Source organism: Myripristis murdjan, chromosome 4, assembly GCF_902150065.1.
Source record: "Myripristis murdjan chromosome 4, fMyrMur1.1, whole genome shotgun sequence".
Taxonomy (NCBI): domain Eukaryota; kingdom Metazoa; phylum Chordata; class Actinopteri; order Holocentriformes; family Holocentridae; genus Myripristis; species Myripristis murdjan.
The window spans coordinates 6,121,281-6,139,983 of NC_043983.1; the positions used below are offsets into that span (position 1 = coordinate 6,121,281).

Below are 18,703 nucleotides of genomic sequence, written 5' to 3' on the forward strand. Positions count from 1 at the left end.
GTAAATTAATATCAGTAAATTATTGCTGTTAAACAAAATGTCATGCATCATTTGTCGTTCATTAAGATGTTTACACTCTTGTGTCTTGAGTCAAACACACAAACTGCTGGAGGAGACGTGAAGAAAAGGTCAAAGAAGCATTTATCAGAGGACAATTATTTCAGGTCAGTTTATTCCTCAATTATTTACCAGGGTTTTCTCCATGTTAAGGCATGATGAGGCATTTACAATGAGCTTCTATGACAATCACTTCTTCTGGGGCTACATTCACACAGGAACATGAGAAATCTGATGGGTAATCCAACAGCTGCATTTCCACAGGAGCGACAGATCAGCTCTCCACAGCTCAGATCTCCTGGCTGTCCAAACAGGGGGAAAACACACCGATTTCTGTTTGAGCAGCCCAGACAAGATCAGGCCTGGAAGTATCACTTCCCTGTGGAAATGCAGCCAGTGTGACTCACCTCTGAAAATTCCTCGCAGGTCAAAAGACAGGATCTATCTTACATAACAGATTCTGCTCTTTCTTTTCCTGCAGGTAAATGCAGCCTCTGACAGACAGAAACTAATGCAGACAGAGTTAAGAATGAACAAAAACAACTTCCCGTTTATTGTTTAATAAAGTATCACCAACATGAAACCATAAAGCCAGGCCATAATAGGTGGACAGATATAGACGGACGGACAGCTAAAAACTACAGTCTTGATGTCTTATATAGTCTACTGATGAATGATATACAGTAACTAATACAAACTCATAAGGACAGCACACACTTTGTTACTACTAACCCTAGAACTTATGCTGTATTAAAAGTAAGCCAGGGTGTGTGTGTGTGTATGTGTGTGTGTGTGTGTGTGTGTGTGTGTGTGTGTGTGTAACAGGCAGTGTGTTGAAGATGCCGCTGTGTTTGTAAAGTGTGTGGGGCTGGAATGCTCAGCTGGTAGGTTTAAACGGCTTGGGATGGGAGATTGATGATGAAAATTGACAGATCTAAAAGTCTTCAAAGCACCACTTGATAACCAGAGAGATCACTGTCGCAAAATGGCCGACCTCCTAATAATATTTACAAAAATATAAAATGTAAATAAAAATACAAACAAATTCTCCTTATTTTAAAAGTATTCTTGTTAAGAAGGGAGGACTCGGAAGTCTTGAAGGTTTGCTAGAAAACTGGCTGTTTTGTTGATGGTGTACTTGTCCTCCAAGCAGAGGGGGGGCGCTGCGGAGTCTCTAGTCATCTGTTTTCTGCTTCTTGGTTCCGACATCATCCTGGGAGGAAAGGAATAGCACGGAGGGTTTGGTCAGCTTGTGCAATGGCAACATCAGAGTGTTAATATGCACTTTAGTAATCAGCGGTAATCCAGTTTCAGAAACGCCACAAATCTGGTGTCCATAATCAGGCTAAAGGATTACAAGAAACGCAATTAACATGGAGAGATTACTGCTGGAGACAAGCAGTTCTGGGCCATGTAAACCCTCACTCAGTGTTCAGTGGTCATTTTATTTCACTCGATTTACTTAGTCTGCCCTTAAAGCATCAGCGAGCACCCTACAACCAACAAAGTCATGCTCGTCTTTTAGGGATTACGGTTGCTTTTAGGCTATTTCTGCCGGTGGTGGTGTGACTTTTCACTTGCTGCTACCAGGACATTCTCAGCTTTTTTCCTAAAATATACGTATGTGAAACATATTCTGCATATCATCCGGAAAACTGAGGCCCTTGAAAGGCTGTAGATGATTGATTGCTGTAGATGTTGTGTTGCAACTTTTGATGAAACCAGACCACGTTTGTATGCAATTAGTGAGCACAGAGCTACGTTTCAGGCTGCCACTTTGACAAAAAAAACTTCAATATACTGTAAAATATTTCCATGTGTCCCTTGTTCAACCACATGCCACAGTGATGCTGCCAAGGATTTTACTGGACGAAACCCCCAGAGACCCTGAGACACCACAACTTAAAAACCCCTGCACTCATAAATTTCTCCTCTCAAAAAAAACACAAGTGGAAATTTGTGACCTGCCTCTGACAAAAGGTCATGAGATAAAGGCTGTGTTTGAAACTGTTGACTATCTGCTACATATACTTCACTATATAGTGTGTCAGCCATTTTATGTGGTATCTGATCTCAACAGTAAATTTTATGACTGTTAGCGTGAATTTACTTTGTTAGAATAACTTAATATATTTTCACTGAATGTTCTAATGAGTCCTGTAACATTGTTTAAAATGTTCTATACTCGTGTGGAATCTTAATTATAATGTGGCAATAAATTCAGCTTAATATCATCTTTTCCTTGTGACCGCTTTGTCTGGAATATACTGAGTGAACAAAAAATAGGAATGTAAATATAAATTGCAGACTGTCTGCTGTGACATTCAACCAAAGTCGTCCGTGGCAATATGCCATCCTGTCTGTTTAGGGGTTTTCCCAGTGCATAATATCAGGCCTGAACAGGAACCTAGCAGAAACAATGGAACAGACATTTGTTTTATATGAAAATGTCGAGGATCTCTCAAACTCAAACAGAGCACAGTCATGTACAGCAACACAAAACTGTGGGCCAATAAACACGAGCCTCCATTAGTTCCACAAAAAAAAAGAAAGAAAAAAAAAAAGACTAATATTTAAGGCTGTGTTTTAGTCAGCCAGCTGTTTTAGGGGAACCGATCCAACCCAGCTGCAGGGTGGAGGCTCTTACAAGGTGTTTAAAAACTTTTTATTTGCTTCCTGAACCAAGTTCTTTACAGAACTATGGGCTCCATCCAATCACAAGCTCCTCCTCACCTCTTCATCATCATCTTCAGCTGCTCTCTTCCCCGTCTGCCCATCAAGGTCATCTTCTTCATCATCATCTTCATCACCTGAAAACACACACATGATTACAATCTGTCTCAGAGATCTATATGTAGTTCTGAAGCTTCTTTTTATTATATGACTAGAGCTGGGACCACTCACTGATAATTAGCAATAAACTGGTAACAAATCAGTAGAAGTAAAATATGTATGTATGTTTATTCATATTTTCTGATCCCTGATTGATTTTCAAAACCCTCCTGCCCTGGTTTTCCCCTAGTAACTGCTGACATACTGTACTGTGATTGGCTGCTGAGTGAGTCAGCGTCACAGCCTGTACCACACACACACACACACACACACACACACACACACTCGCACGCACACAGACAAAACAGGCACTGTAGGGCCCAGAGTGCATGTTGTAGCGGATGGGCTGAGAGAAAGCCACTTCAGAAAGATTTCCCTTGTATCTGAAAAACTTTATTTGTGTGTCTATGCTTTGGTGCCTCCTTGTGGCAAAAATAAAAACTGTTGCTGAAAGTTGAACACAGGTGGTTGTTGCTGTAAAAATAACAATACCATTAATAATCAATAGTTTTGGCCCAATATAGAGATTTTTCAAAATCGCTTATCATCCCAGCCCTAGATAATGATGCAAGTCCATTTTAACTTCACAATCGCAAACATACATAACAGGTGAATTTCCAGCTTTACTCCCATTGGGAATCTGGTGGTAACGCTGGAATTCAGTCCTCCGCCCACACCATTCCTGCTCTCAAACATTCTCAATTTGAGAGAAAAAAAAAAACACAATAGAAAGTAAAAAAAGTCGTCTCCAGAACTACTGTTCCTCATCTATAGATGTTTTACAAATTCTTACACTTTCCCATTTTTTACACTTGGTACAAAAAATTAACTTGACATTGAAAGATGCCTCATGTCTTCATGCTCAACCTTTAGAACTAAATTAAAATTAACTGAACAAGACTGAAATTGGATTGAACTGCACTCAGCTCAATGTAATCTACAGCAGTGAATTGAGCAGGTACACAGTCTGGCCACTAGATGGAAGCTCTACTCTTGAATGAATATGAGAGGCTTTTCTGTCCCCCTGAGACCGCAGCTAAACCAGGCTAAGAGATGAATAAAGGCACAGTCTGTAATCCAGATGGAAAACAGTGTGAAACTAACTGTCTTGGCTGATAACACCAGCAATGGTGCTCAAAATGCAGATTAGGCAGTTTCTGTGTTTTTGTGCATGATGATGTATTGTTTTATGTGGTTTCCTGTAATGACATTGCTACAAACCCAATTTCCCCTTGACGGATAATAGTTTACTAAAGTAAACTGGTTCTTTTTCTGAAGCTGCAAAGTGTTACCACCGATTAAACGGCCTGTATTTTAGTAAGGAAAGAAAAGTTACATTGTTCTAAAATGTGCATGCATGTATTCATAATTAAGTTACTCAAAACAAAAAGTCCTTTATTGTAGCAGTTGCGCTACACAAAAGCCAGTTTTAATTCAATCCTCCGCTGAACAGGCTGGTTCTGACAAAGGCTGACTTCCCTCTCTTCTCCTGTCTGGAATACAGCTCTGCAAATTCCATGATGTTCAAGGAGACCTGTGACATGTGGGATCCCTGTGTGATGAGTGGGGCTGAGTACTGGAAAGGACTTTAAAATACAATACACATTATGATAAATGACTCATAATGCAATCTGTATCATCGTGCACTCTACAGAACTGACTGAAACTGTATAGAGCAGGGATGGAAACGTAACTTAGTTGTCAGTTACTCTACCAGATAAATTAACACGCAATTGATTACTGGAAAATTAAAAAGAACAGTCTGACGCATGTGAAATTGAGCCTATATGTTGCATTACTAAGTGGTATTACAGCATCAATTGCCATCGAATGATCAGCAGAAGAAAAAATCATCCTTGTGCACACTAGTGTAGTGGTGGTATATGCAGGTGTACAGTGCACACCTGCATATACACACAAAGGGGTATTCATATACAGTACAAAAAGTCATAAATATATATGAATCAGTGTTGGTTCAGTGGAGCGAGGCTACAGCCGCTGAAATCCTGTTTGAACATCAACGTTGTACTAGTGCACTCTTTCATGCAGTGTCTTGCTGATGTGTTTTTTTTGTCATTGCTCCTTTAATTGTGATAACCAAACAAACACAAGTTAAGTATATTTGGAGTGTTGTATCAGAAGATGCATCGTATAGCACCGGCAGCTAAACTGGCAATTGTGATGGATTCTGTCCATTGGCGACTGCCGATTCAATCTTCAATCGGCCCAAGCCTAGTCGCCAGTAATGTTGCCAGCCAATTGTTTAACAGTTTTTAGAACCCATTTTACATGTGGGGGAAGAGAGGCAACATGTGGCTTTAACAAAAAATAAGTCCATCCCTCCTCACCCTGATCAGCTGGTTTACAGTTCACAGTTTCAGCTCACATAAAGGAGGCATTTCTGTTTCTAGGCAGTTACCTCTCAGAAACAGAAATCCCTCCTTGGAAACATATTGCAGTTTGAGAGAGACGCCTTGCAAGTCTTTAATAAAACATGTGGATACAAAGTACAAAGAAATTTGCCTGAACATCAATGAAAGGCTTTACTTGAGTTAAAAAATGACAAAAACATTGTGGTCATCTCTGTCAGGCAGCAGCCTAGAGGGGACCATGCGTTTGGTTGTGTATATCTGTCTGTGTATCTGTCCACAACTAATCCTGCAAACTACTGGGCCTATCAGCCCATTGTTTCTGTGCACAGTTACAACCTCTTGTGGTTTCAGTGATTCAACACTTTTGAAAAAACTCCTCAGCTAGTTTTTCACCAAGTACCGGAAAAGGGGAGCTACACAGACAGCGGCTATGTATTTTCACTTCTAGTAAGTGGAAAAAGTGTAAGGTGAGACAACACGCATGGCAGAGAAATACACTCTACTGAGTGCACTCCTCCAGTTTTTGTCATGTTTTGTACAATTTTTTTCTGCAGATGAAAGAGAGGGCAATGGGAGCACAATGGCACCCAACTATGGTAATTCGTTGGTCATTTTGAACATAAACTTGTATTCAGCTTTACTCTTAATCCCTTTCTCCTGAATGTAGTCCTTTGGCAAAGGTGCACAGTTGAGGTTTTCTTCAAAAAATTGTTATTACCCTGCCAAAGTTGCCAAAGTTTGGCAGAATATTACTGTATTAATCTAGTTTTCAATTGAGTTTTTTATTTATCTTGTCAGTTTTAAAGATACTGAATATCAGCACAAAATATTGGCAGCTTCAGTATCTGCCTTCAAAAACTCACTGCAGCCAAGCCATTCTCTCTGTGTCTCAACAGAATATTGTTGATCGTCCAACTCCATGTCAGTTGGATGGGTACCATGACCTTTACAGATGCTCTGTTTTTGTTTTGTTTACTTATTCCTTCTCAAGGATGGAATAAAGAAACCTACCCTCTCCATCATCCTCCTCATCTTCGCCCACATCCTCCTCTTCCTCATCTACCTCATTCTCCTGCTCTCCATTCTCCTCCTCCTAACAGGATGAGACAGAAGAGTTATGTTTGCTGTCAGCAGGCAGAGCGCAGGACCAATAATGTTCGACAAGCTTGGAGAAGAGGACAGGTGCTGTTCTTACAGTCTTGCCGTTGGCAGCAGCATCTTTTCCATTCTCTGTGTCCTCTGCCTGTTTCTTCTCCTTCAGTTCCTGAAACCACACACATACACACACGCACAGTGTTTGAATGAATGAAGATCACTGTGCCTCCAAAACAATGTAATGACCATTCTTGATAACATTTGACAGTATTTTTTAGGCCACTTTCCCATGACTTTGAGAATGACCTGGGTCAAAGAGCAGCTGCAAATAATTCTTCATGTTATTTATTTAACCATAAAAAGGCATCTGAGTTGTTCACGGAGGTGTGAGGGGGAATTTTAAATACTCCCTGTGATTCTCTGAACTCATATTGTCTTTAGTGTTTTTCTTTGCTAGCAGTTCACTCATACATTTAATTCTTTGATCATGTGCGTATTATCAGAGCACTAAGACCTTAACCTCTCATCTTCTCATTTCTTGTTCGTATTCTTCGTGAAGCCTTTTGTTAATGTAAGGAGGTTCACAAAACACCATGCCTCCTAAAGAAGTATTGCTTCCTACAGAAAAAAAGTGAGACAAACACCTCTCCCTCCTACTCCCCTCAACTAACTTGTACTGCATGCAGTTTTTTTTTTTTTTTTTTTTTCCCAAAGGTGATGCTTTAATGCCCTGATGCCCTATTGGTCAATTCTCTTAAGTCCCCCCCACTTCATGGTGGCAACCTGACTGCCTACTACTGCTGTAGTCCATTCAGAATGGAGCCTCGTGGGGAAACCAGGAGACACACCCGTAAAAAGACTACAACTCCCAGTGGAAGAGCATCTTATTATTCTCCTGCAGGTAATCAGAGCGGGTGCAAAGGAGAGAGACTTCACTTCATCAAGACAGCAAGGAGACACTAATAAGAGAAAGGGCGCCCATTGTAAAATTAACTCTTCAAACCTGCTGCATATGATTTTGTGTACTGTGCATCTGGATTTCAATTCAACGTGCATCAATAAGTCTCCAAATACACTTACTACGCAATAATGCACTTAAAAAAGTCGTCCGTAGGAAATTGGCTCCTATCTTTCATGTACTGTTGGTGATCAAAGTTGCTACACTGCAGCTACTGACACACACACACACACACACACACAAGCGCTACTATCGATCGATCCAACTGCATGAGTGACATCCTCGACAGACGGTGTCGTCTTTACACGGCCGCCGGTGGTCCTAGCGCCGTCCTGTTCCTGCAAAGTCCTGAAGGCATCTTGAGCCAAGCACGACCGGACCCTCCTTCCCTCGCGTACCAGCTGGTTGGTCAAAATACCAACCGACTGGCTCCATTCAACCGGTAGACTCGCGCTGACTTCACTCTAAACACGCATTTCCCTCTCGCAGCCGTACGGTGTGTCAGGATCTGCAGCTCAGACCAAACGAAACCAGGGGTCCGCAGAAATCAGCCCACCTTGATAATAGCGCTTCCTCAGAGGCACGAGCGATGAGGGTCTGTACGCGCCGCGGCTGTAAAGCCGTGGCGTGCAAAATCTTATTCCCGGGAATCACGACTATTCATGTTCGGGGGGCATTGTAAGGATGATGTGGGCTACACATGGATATAAGCAACGCTAATGACAATACTAATAAACAAAGGATCGCGCGCGCTCTCCCCCATGAGTTTAGACGCTCGAGCTCTGCGGCGACTGGGAAGAGGCACGAGAAGCTTGTAACAAACTAAAGTCTGTTATTGTTGTATCATGTAACGACCGGAGTACCCGACCGTTACCGGCGGCTAAACTGAGCAATATTTTATTACGACATATTATGAAAGGAATAGAAAGCTTACATATACTCAACTCTTTCAAAAAAAATCTCAATTTAGTGTGCCCTTGCATGTCGGCAAAGCAGCGCATAAAAAGACACTAAACCAATTCATTAGAACAGTCAGACGCCAATATTTAGATCGTTTATATAATTTATAATTAGACTTAAAAGTACCTCAATCAAAAAACGACACTTTTCCTACTTTTCATAACAGGCTCACTGGTAACTGTAGCTTGGCTATTATTCCTTCAATCATCTTCGACGAAAACGGGCTGCTCCGCGGTGGGCGGCAGCGCTGGTGCGTACCGATCCTAAAAGTTGAGATTTATTCAAATAAAGTATTGCAAAGTGGATTTCATGAGTGCCGGATTGATAAATGGCTCCCAACGGTTAAGAGGATGTGATTGATTATGATTGATAAGGTATGCGCCCTTGTCGAATAACAAGGCAATATTAATATGACATTTTTTCAGTCAAGTTTGGCGTATCGTTCTCTCGTGCGAGAGACTGGCCGGGTATTAGTGTAATTTGTAGGCTGACAGCGAATTATTGGGCTACAATCTATTCAAGTCTGATTTTGTAGGATTAAACAGAGAGGCGGCAGGCTACAAAGCCACCGGGAGGCTGTCAGCTTTTCTTTTCCTATCCCGCTAACTAAGAGCATCAAGCAGCCCGTCTCCGATCTAGATTCATTTAAACAGCTGCTTTACCTCGGCGCTTCAATTCAATGGGCAGAACAATACTTCAGTTTTATTAGCTGACCGTTAGAGAGGACCTATACGGTGTAGAGTATTGTTGGATAAAGACAACACTTGTCATTCCGCCTCTTCTTTATATCAACAGTGTACTATAATAGGCTTTATAGATAGTAACAGAGTTATAAATGGAGATAGTAGCTGGATAAAGCATTCTGTCCTTTCTCTGTCCATCCCTCTCCTCCTTACCTTGGCGCTCAATTCCCCGCTGCTCTCCACCTTACTGTCCGCCATGTTAGATATCCTTGCGAGAAACAAACTAATTCCCAGTCAGAAATGGTTTAAAATAAAAAGGATGTTGGTTTTGTTCCTGTGTTCCGCAAAAGACAAAAAGACGTTAACAGCGGCGCGTCTATCAACCGCAGCTCCCGCCTTTATAGACTTGTGGGCGGGAGTAGGTGTCTGGTCCGTCCCGCTGATTGGTCAGTGAGCGCCGAAAATATTCAGCTTGTGATTGGCCAGGCAGGAACAATAGGCAACCCTCCCTCCTGTTTTAATCTCGAGCTGTCTGTCATTCTTCTTCACTCTGTATGGCATGCGCACGTACACGCGGATGCATGCGCGCGCACGTACAAACCATAGAAGTCTCTCTCTCTCTCTCTCTCTCTCTCTCTCTCTCTCTCTCTCTCTCTCTCTCTCTCACTCACACACACACACATGCACAGGTATACACAAGTGCTCGTTTACATGGGCACAGACCTGACCTCACTGTTTTATGCACGTACACAAACGCGCATACTCACGTGCAAGCTCCCCCCACTCTCTATTCAGGTAGGTGTGTAGTTTTAATCCTCTCTAATAGGATATGTAGTCCAGCTGCTTAGCACTGTAACTTCATTCTCCTCCTCATTATCATCATCATTATTATTAGATTGCTGTTGGCTTTGCTGAGCCACTTCTCTCTGTTAATGTTTTCTGGACAAATAAAGGTATGATTGTGTATTAGTATCTTTTTGTTTAATGTGTTCTCTTTACTGCTGTCACTCTACGCTTGGGGGAGTTCATCGTGGGTCAAGGAAGAAGTGGATAACATTTTGCAGCCTCTGGCCGAAAGAGAGCATGTTAGTGGGCATGACAGTAACACAAAAGGCCCATAACCTCTGAACAGAAGCATGTCAAAACTTTAAGTACATACATCGTGGGCCACAGAGGACCCACTTTACTATTCAGGCCATTCAGTCAGAAGGGGGCGTGGCAGTGGGCGTGGCAAACCACAAAAAGTCACACAACTTCCCCAACAGATTAACGTAAAACAACAAAAATTCTGATGCAAGGTGGAAGGAACAACATAGTAACTTTTCACACTTCACAGGCCATCAGTATTTTGCATGTTGTCCCAAAATCGTTGACATATGGCCACACCCACTTCTGATTGTGTTCTTTATTACAGATTGTGGACCAGAGGTATGAGCTCTACTGTGTGTCATTCATTAATTTGTTTATCTGTTCTTCTTATACCATGTTAAGCCTCACACGGTAGCTACCGATTAGAGTGCGGTGAGGGTAGCACGGTGCACCATGGGTTTTGTACATGTTTACTTATTATTGATTGGCCTGGCAAGGGGCAGGTGTGTGCACAAACAAGGCTGGAGTTTCCATATCATCCACATAACATGAGGAAAACTGTGCACCTTTCTGACTGGCGGGCAGGGGTGTGTCCTGTGACAACAACAAACGCCAGGCGAGAGGCTGGTTATGGGCCACGGGAACACCGACTGACTTCCATTACTGGTCTAAAGGGACATGTCCAATAACAAAAGCAGAACTAAAGCTCAAAAACAAACAGAGCTGTATCTTGTAAGGGCATGGACAAAAAGTGACCACCTGTCCACGCCAATGGGCAGAGAGGGGCGTCCTATGACAAACACTATCTACAGAGGGTGGGGCTTAGCACAAACAGGCCCATAGGTCTAGGACAGATCATCATGACATCATCATAACAACTATGACACCTTCGAAATGTGTAAGCTCTGTGAAACCAGCAAATTTGAGCGATTGTTTTTCAGTCATACTGGTAATGTTCAAACATATGGAGTGAGTCACACCAATAAGCATTCATTTTTAAACCAGATTAAGTCATGGTTTACAATTAAATTATGTTGCATCAGTCTTTAAAACTGGAATAAAATGAAGAAGAATTCAGTTTAAAACCTGAATGTCAGTTTGGTTTCTACCGTAACCCTGTTGCAACAAAAGTTAAAACTGCAATTTAAACTAGGATCAGAAATTCACTTTTAAGTCTACACTTGAGTATGTTTAAAATGGCTGAATTTATTAAGATGGGTTGACTGAAACAATCAAGTTCAGACAGACGTTACCCAGCTGAGTTTTATGATGCTGCTGAACTTCTCTTGAGACACCAAGAGGAATCAGCATTGAAGTCCAGGAAGCCTCTTGCTGCATATATATATATATATATATATATATATTTTTTTTTTTTTTTTTTTTTTTTTTTTAACTGGTTTAGTCTGCTGGGGGATGAGGCTGTTTAATTTCTCTATTAATATGTCACCTTGCTCCTCACAGGATGATTAGCTCCCGTCTTTTCACCTTCATTTCCTGTTCTTACAAACAGGCTGGAAATGTGGCCATGTCTCTTCTTTCCTTTATTCCATTTGATTCATTTAAAAAGTCTGCCACTTTCTTCCAGACTGTCTCCTTTTTTTTATAATGGTGTAGTGGTGCTGTTGTAGTTTTTTATATATATATAATTTGGCCTTGCTGCTCCATTAATTCAGCCCAAAGGTTTTTTTCTCAAAAGAAGAGAAATTTGAAGTTGTCCTCCAAGCCAACTAATTGTTAGTTATTTGGTTATTTGATTCATTTTTTTAGTAAACCACCATTCTGGTTTAACTCTCATTATTTAATTTAGGTTTAAACCACTAAACCCGGATTTGCTAATTCAGGATTAGTTTTTAACTGTGCAACGGAGCTCTGTGTATTTTTAGAGATGAATTTATTTATTCATTAAACTCTGATTAGAGCTAATCTTAGATTAAATTAACTCGTTAGAAACTACAACCCCTCTTTGCCACTACCCAGCACCCCATCACCACTTTGTCCTGTTTTGAAATTAGACTTAGTTGATTGCCATTATTTCACTTCCATTTGCCATAAAATTTTCAGGAGTTATTGTAAGTAAACATCGCAACTGGGTCTATAAATGTCAGATCATGAACCTGGACAGGGAGGTCAGTCTCAGGTCAAGGCAATGCTGACCAGCCTCCCATGCTGACTGGCTGAAAAGGGTTTGCAGTTTGTAGTTTCCAAACCCAAACCCCACAACATGTGAAAGAGTGAAGGAGTGATTGCTAATTATTAATCAACCTGGTGTATCTGCATATCTGGGATGTGATATCACAAAAACTGACCACCAACAGATGTAAAATGTTATTTTATCAAATTTCAACCTGTTTTTTAATTGCATTTTATTGCATTGTATTTTGCTGCATATTTGTAGTAAACTGTCAATACATTTCATCATTAGTATGATTATTATTAGCGCTCCATTACCACTACAAATACTAAAGCTATCCACTGCTACTACTGCACCACTACTGCTAATATGACTGCTACTGTGTTGTTACTATTACAACTACTGATTATTTGATTACTTTCACAATGGTCACATCATTTTTCATTATTACGCTTATTATTACATGATACAAAAGTGTCATGATTTTTATTTTACATGACTTTATGGCATTTCTGTTTTATTCCATAGTGACAGTAGAGAGAGACAGATAGAGAGAGGGGGCGACATGCAGCAAGGGGCTCGGCTCAGAGTCGAACCCAGGCTGCTCCAGCCGGGACTCAGCCTCGACATGTGGGGCGTGCTCTGCCAGGTGAGCTCCTCTGTGCACCTCTGTGCTTGCATTTTTAGGATGTTTTGCTGAAGGTCATACAGCAAGGCAAAGTAACGAGAGAGAAAAAAACAGACACATACAGAGGGAGGGGGCGTGGGGGGTTGTTCAAGGAAAAGGGGAAAATAAGGATGGGAGGGACCATGAGAGAAGAATGGGAGGGGGGCTAAGGGAAATTTCTGGTACTGGTATAGACACACATTTAAATTATATATGCTTTCATGTGAAACAGCTACTAATTCTAACAGAAACTCATGACTCTGAGGTCATTCAGCTGTTTAGTTATAATAATACTAAAAAAATAACATTATTGTTGTTGCTATTACTATCAATTTTATTATTGTTGTTGATGATCTTATTGTATTGCATCAATACACTGTATCATATTAAATCTAAACACTCAGTGGCAACAAAACTTAAAACACACACATCTATAGATATACAGATAGACAGACAGATAGATAGATAGATAGATAGATAGATAGATAGATAGATAGATAGATAGATAGATAGATAGACAGATAGATAGATAGATAGCTTCTCTTTAGGATGTGATAAAAATTGAATACACAATAATAATATATGATATATAATTGATATGTAATAAAGTTGTGATGATTCGCAGTAGAAAGCCGTCGTGTCGTTGCTATGTGAGTTGAAGCGGTGCAGGAAGGAGCTTGCGGTCGTCTTTCCCTCACCAGCATGGCGGCCGCTGCAGGCCGTATGGCGTCGTGATTGTTTTAGCTCTCAGCTGATTGGTTGGTGAACTAGAGCGAACATACAGCTGACGCTTTGCGCCCAACGACTGGCCGATTGAGCTGTCACTCAACCGGCCCTGCACGGTTCCGGGTAAGGGGGGCGGAGCGGCGTAGGCGCAAGTACAGGCAGGACCGGAGTCGGAACAAACCGGATTGGTCTGAGTCGAAACTGCAGAGCTGGGTCCTCCACACCACGGACACGCATGGACAATCAACAAATAATAGCAATAATAGGCAGTAATAACTATAAAATCCCTATTGATAAACTTCACTCGTGTTATGGCTTTTTGGGCGGCGAGGGGGCGGGGGGTGGGGGTGTACACTGCTACATAGAGCATAAGAGCAAGCAAAATGAGAACATTAAAAACACAAAACTTCATACAGTTAATAGGCCTCATGAATATGAACAAATCAGCTTCTTTACTGTAACAGCACACTGTGTTTCATGAGTGATCAGTAAAGTAAAACCCAATCTGACACTAACAGGTAACCATGAAATAATTTTCAAAATAATTCTAAGCTGCAGAATGTATATCTGCACAACTTGGCTTTTAGCAACTTTTCAAAAGATATATTTAATGGTAGGCCAAGTATTTTTATGATGTTTTGGCATCATCTAGTACAGGGTACTGGGACAAGTGACCATCTGCCATGGAGGACCATGGAGGGCCAGGAGTCTGCAGGTTTTCATTCCAACCAAAAACTAGACCTGGTGATTTCACTGATAGCTGTCAGTGTCCACCACTGCATGTGTACAGACTCAAGTGTGGGCAAAAGTGCCTTAAACTCACCTTCTTTAAATGCTGATTCCAAAAAGAGAAAGCAGTGAGAGAAAAACACTTCTAAAATCCTCTGAAATAACTGAGTAAAGTGTAGTGCCAGGTTGAAGGTGAAACAGTTGCCTTTACAACAATCTGTAGGTTGGTAATGTGTATTTTATTGTACAAAGTTAGTGCTGTAGTTCATAATCAATGGAGGCTAGGTTGGAAAGGGAGTAACATAGGGTGTAGGGGACAAGGAAGAGCACAAATGATAAATTTGACAGTGTTATGACTAAGTGTATATATATAAAATAGCTAAAACTTGAACTGTTCTATTTTGTGTGTGGTTCCATCACATTTGGGTGTATCCCACGCATACATGTGCAGCACTGATGCCTTTTCTTTCCCAAACTACTGAGGAGGGCTCTACCTCTGTCCCCACCTTGCACAAGTGCTGTGCAGCCATAGTTCTGCTCACCTTTATTCTTCAGCACCTTGTGTTAAACTAAAGAGACAAAAGAGGCTGACTTCCTGCAGTGTTGTGCAAGTTCACATTTCCCAAGAGCCAACTCAAAGTTCAGTTCACACACATTACAATCAACTAGTTCATGTTCATAGTTCACAATTTTGAATTTTGAAAAAAATTCTTCTATTTTTTAATGAGCTGCCTTGAGCAATTCTTTTTCAGTAGGACCTCCTCCATCCATCCCTAGCCCTCAGCCATTGCCACTGCCCATTTCTCAAACTAGCAGCCATACAAACATGGGCCTTGGCTCTGCTGAATGATGGAAACCAAGCAGGTGTGGGTTTGGCTATTACATGGATGAGAGACCTTCTGGGAACGCTCAAGTTGCTGCTGGAAGTGATGTTGGTGGGCCAATAGGGGGCAGTCTTCCTTCTGGTCCTAGTTAACCCTGGTGCAGTGACAGGGACTCTGTGCTGTAAGAAATACCATCTTTCAGATGACATGTCAATCAAAGGTCTTTTGAGAATCTAGATAAAGTGCTATATAAGTGCAATCCATTATTACCAGAAATTCATTACTGTGTGCTACTATAGAATCCCAGGCAGAGATTACTTTTGAAAACCAAGAAAAACAATGTGAGTATATGTTATAACACTTGTTGCTGACCAAAATATAAGTTAATAAAGACTAATTATGGATGTTTCACTCACCACTTGTTGTCCCTGCTCAGCCTGCTGTACTTTAACGTTAGTGTAGTCCATTTTACTACTTTTAAAACGTCATCCTCCTCTCCGTCATGGTGGAAACCACTGCCAACCACTTTGCCTTTTTCAGTGTTAACATGTCCTGCTCAACACACAGCAAAGAGAGGCAGTCCATGCAGGGACATAAATAGTTCTTAATGAGCCTCAGATGGCAGAATCTCCAATCAGAACTGGCGCTGCTGGTGGGAATGGTTTTGTAAATTCTATGGAGAATGGTAGGACTGCATTGATGTTAAGATGCATGGCTAATTCAGAAAGAATGCCAGTTGTTTGCCTTGGCTCAGAGTGATTAAGCACCATTTACTCTCACAAGAGCGTTGTTAACCCTCGCAAGAGTTAACACGCTCACATTCACATTCATTATTTGCAAAAAGAGCTGTTCAGTTCACCGTTCATTAAAAATATGAGCACTTTCAATGAGCACTGTTCTTGTAATGCGTCCATGCACAACACTGCCCTGCTGGACAAAGGGGTGATTTCAGTGGTCCTCAGGGAGAGCGCAAACAAGGGGTTTTACTCTCATTACTTCCTAGTACCAAAGAAGAGGAATGAGGCCAATTCTCAACCTTTCATTCTTCAACAAATACATCACGTTCCGCGTTCTGACAATGTGTTGCATGTGTTGCAGTCCATCCAGTCAGGGGACTGGTTCACTTCCACTGACCTCAAGAACTCTTATTTCTATGTGCACATCACCCCAAATCGCAGGATGTTCCTGTGCTTCACCTTCAAAGTAGTCCAGTACTAACAGAACCATCTGCCATTTGGTTACTCACTGGCCCCTCACACCTTTTCCTATCAGTGTCCTGCTATACCTGGATGAACTCTGAACCCTCCAGACTTAAGGTGACACATCAGACAGTGGAGCTGTTCAAACATCTGATATACTCCCTTCAATGAACACAGAGCTTCAAGTTTGTGTCCCTTCCTGCAGAGATGTAACAGTACTCACAGTTATCTAACTACTGAGGATGATAGCCAGCGATGTGAAAGATGGTTTGCATGTCTACGCCTCAATCCCAAGTGACACAGTCATCCCCTAGTGACAATTTCCCCCCCTGGTGGGGCTAGACCTGTTATACGGGAGGAACCCCAGTCTGTTTGCAGAGGGAGTTCCTCTTGACAAAGTAATGTCACAGATCTTGGTGTTGACAAATGCCTCCCTCCCAGGTTGGGGAGGCAGGTATCTATCTAGAGTGGTGAGTTGAACATGGCAAGACCAGCCATTTCATTCAAGATTGGCTTGTCCTCATTAAGATGGACAATTGCATGGCAGCAGTATACATAAATCATCAAAGTGGAGTCCAGTCAGCCTGTTTACTCAGCATAGCTCAGAGGCTCAGATGCTCCTGACCTCACATCATGGAGGGGCGGGAGTCTGTGTCCAAGTGACTGGCATCTGCATTCAGACGTGGTCAGGGCTCATGTAGATCTTCTTTGTCTCTCTCCCTCCCCTGGCATCAAGACCAAAAAGCTGGAGGTTTTTCTTAGGCTCCACAGAGCATGAGTGTGATGTGGTCTCCAGTGCTGACTCTGCCTCTACCAGCACAGCCTTTGCACCTCCCTTGAAGACAAAATACATGTACGAGGCAAGGGCAGAAGTATGCCAGCTCCCATTGATAGGTCTGAGGTTTTGGATTTGATTGCTGAGACAGAATGGCTGGCATGCCTCGGACTCCCTCCTAGTGTCGTCAACACAGTTCATTCCACTACAGCTTACTATGCAGTTTGGCCACACAAGGTCCATTGTGATGATAGTGAGCAATTTTTCCACTCTTTCTATTCAGGAGTCTTTGCACAGCTTTTACACACTGCAAAAACTCAAAATCTTACCAAGATTATTTGTCTTATTTCAAGTCAAAAATGTCTTATTCCTAGTCAAAATATCTCATTACACTTAAAATAAGACATGATCACCTCAGAAGTAACAGGTTTTTAGACAATTGTCTCTTGTTTCAACTGAAAATTTGCTTGAAACAAGTGAAAATTTGCTTGTTTCATTGGCAAAATTTGTTTCTTGTTTCAAGCTAATTTTTACTTATTTCAAGTGAATTTTCACTTTTTCCACTGGCAAATTTTGCCAATGAAACAAGCAAATTTTCACTTATTTCAAGTGAATTTTCACTTGAAACAACTGAAAATTGTCTAAAAACAAGTTTCTTCTGGGGTGATCATGTCTTGTTTTAAGTGTGATGAGATATTTTGACTTGAAATAAGACATTTTTGACTTGAAATAAGACAAATAATCTTGGTAAGATTTTGCGTTTTTGCAGTGCAATGAAGGAAATCTCCAGTTTGGAGATTACCTCTTCCCTCCTCCCCACACCGATGACACAGAAGGCACCCATCATTGCCTCTGTCCTGTGCATATTTGACTTTTATTTGCAGGACACATCTCAGCCCATCATGGCCCTTTTGGTTTTGGGTACTTTTGGAGAGAAACAAATGGGCCAGTTAGTCCTACCGCTCCTTTGTACTATTGTACAGATACTGTGTAGCTACAATCATTCATTTGAGCAGTTCTGTTCTGTAGTTCTAGTACTTGCTCACAAATACACTGTTCTGTTTGAGTGTTACAGTTTTCTGGAGTGGCTTTTGACTAATAGGTGTTTGCAAGAGTAAACTAAATGGTGACAGCTCCCTAAATGGCTTGGCCTACATCCAAGACTAGAATCTATGAATAGAAAATGTCAGACATGAGAACGTCACCATTCTCAGAGTTGGGATTGAAGTGACACAGTAAAACTATTGTAAAATATGATTTCTCGTAAGGATCATGGTGCAAAAATAGTCCAAGAACGTCAAAGCTAAGGTGAAAGTGATGTACAAAGTTGCCACATAAACAATGAACAAAACACTGCACACAAACCTGCAAGCCCGGTCCATCTTCCCCTGACTGGCACCAACCTTCCACCCGCATCTCTGGGTGAGAGAGAAGATGATCTTCATACCCATGTACTGCAGGTGTAAGAAAGATGCAGTTCCCAACTGGATACTAGTGACCTCCCCCAGGTCCTTAAAACAGCGTCATGTGCATGTTAGTCTGTCCAGTGATACTGTTATTGTTATAATGAATGCTGACAAAGGTGGTGCAGTGGTTGTGAGTTTTA

The 18,703-nt window shown here is 41.5% G+C and overlaps 1 protein-coding gene across 1 annotated transcript; it reads right to left on the reverse strand.

Moving 5' to 3' along the window:
• Positions 1–144: 144 nt before the first annotated feature.
• ptmaa (prothymosin alpha a) lies at positions 145–9,350 on the reverse strand. Its single transcript, XM_030048960.1, has 5 exons — positions 9,171–9,350; positions 6,457–6,525; positions 6,273–6,354; positions 2,791–2,867; positions 145–1,270 (listed from the first exon to the last, which is right to left on the reverse strand). The coding sequence occupies exons 1-5, from the start codon at positions 9,213–9,215 to the stop codon at positions 1,232–1,234; spliced, it is 312 nt and encodes a 103-aa protein (XP_029904820.1). The 5' UTR covers positions 9,216–9,350; the 3' UTR covers positions 145–1,231.
• Positions 9,351–18,703: the final 9,353 nt, after the last annotated feature.

Bases quoted from the DNA above. Each gene is read 5' to 3' on its own strand.
- ptmaa (XM_030048960.1), bottom strand. From the start codon at position 9,215: ATGGCGGACAGTAAGGTGGAGAGCAGCGGGGAATTGAGCGCCAAG. The intron at 6,526-9,170 runs GTAAGGAGGAGA...GTGTGGTTTCAG, and splicing joins GCGGGGAATTGAGCGCCAAG to GAACTGAAGGAGAAGAAACA. The intron at 2,868-6,272 runs GTAGGTTTCTTT...GTGTGTTTTCAG, and splicing joins TGAGGAGGATGATGGAGAGG to GTGATGAAGATGATGATGAA.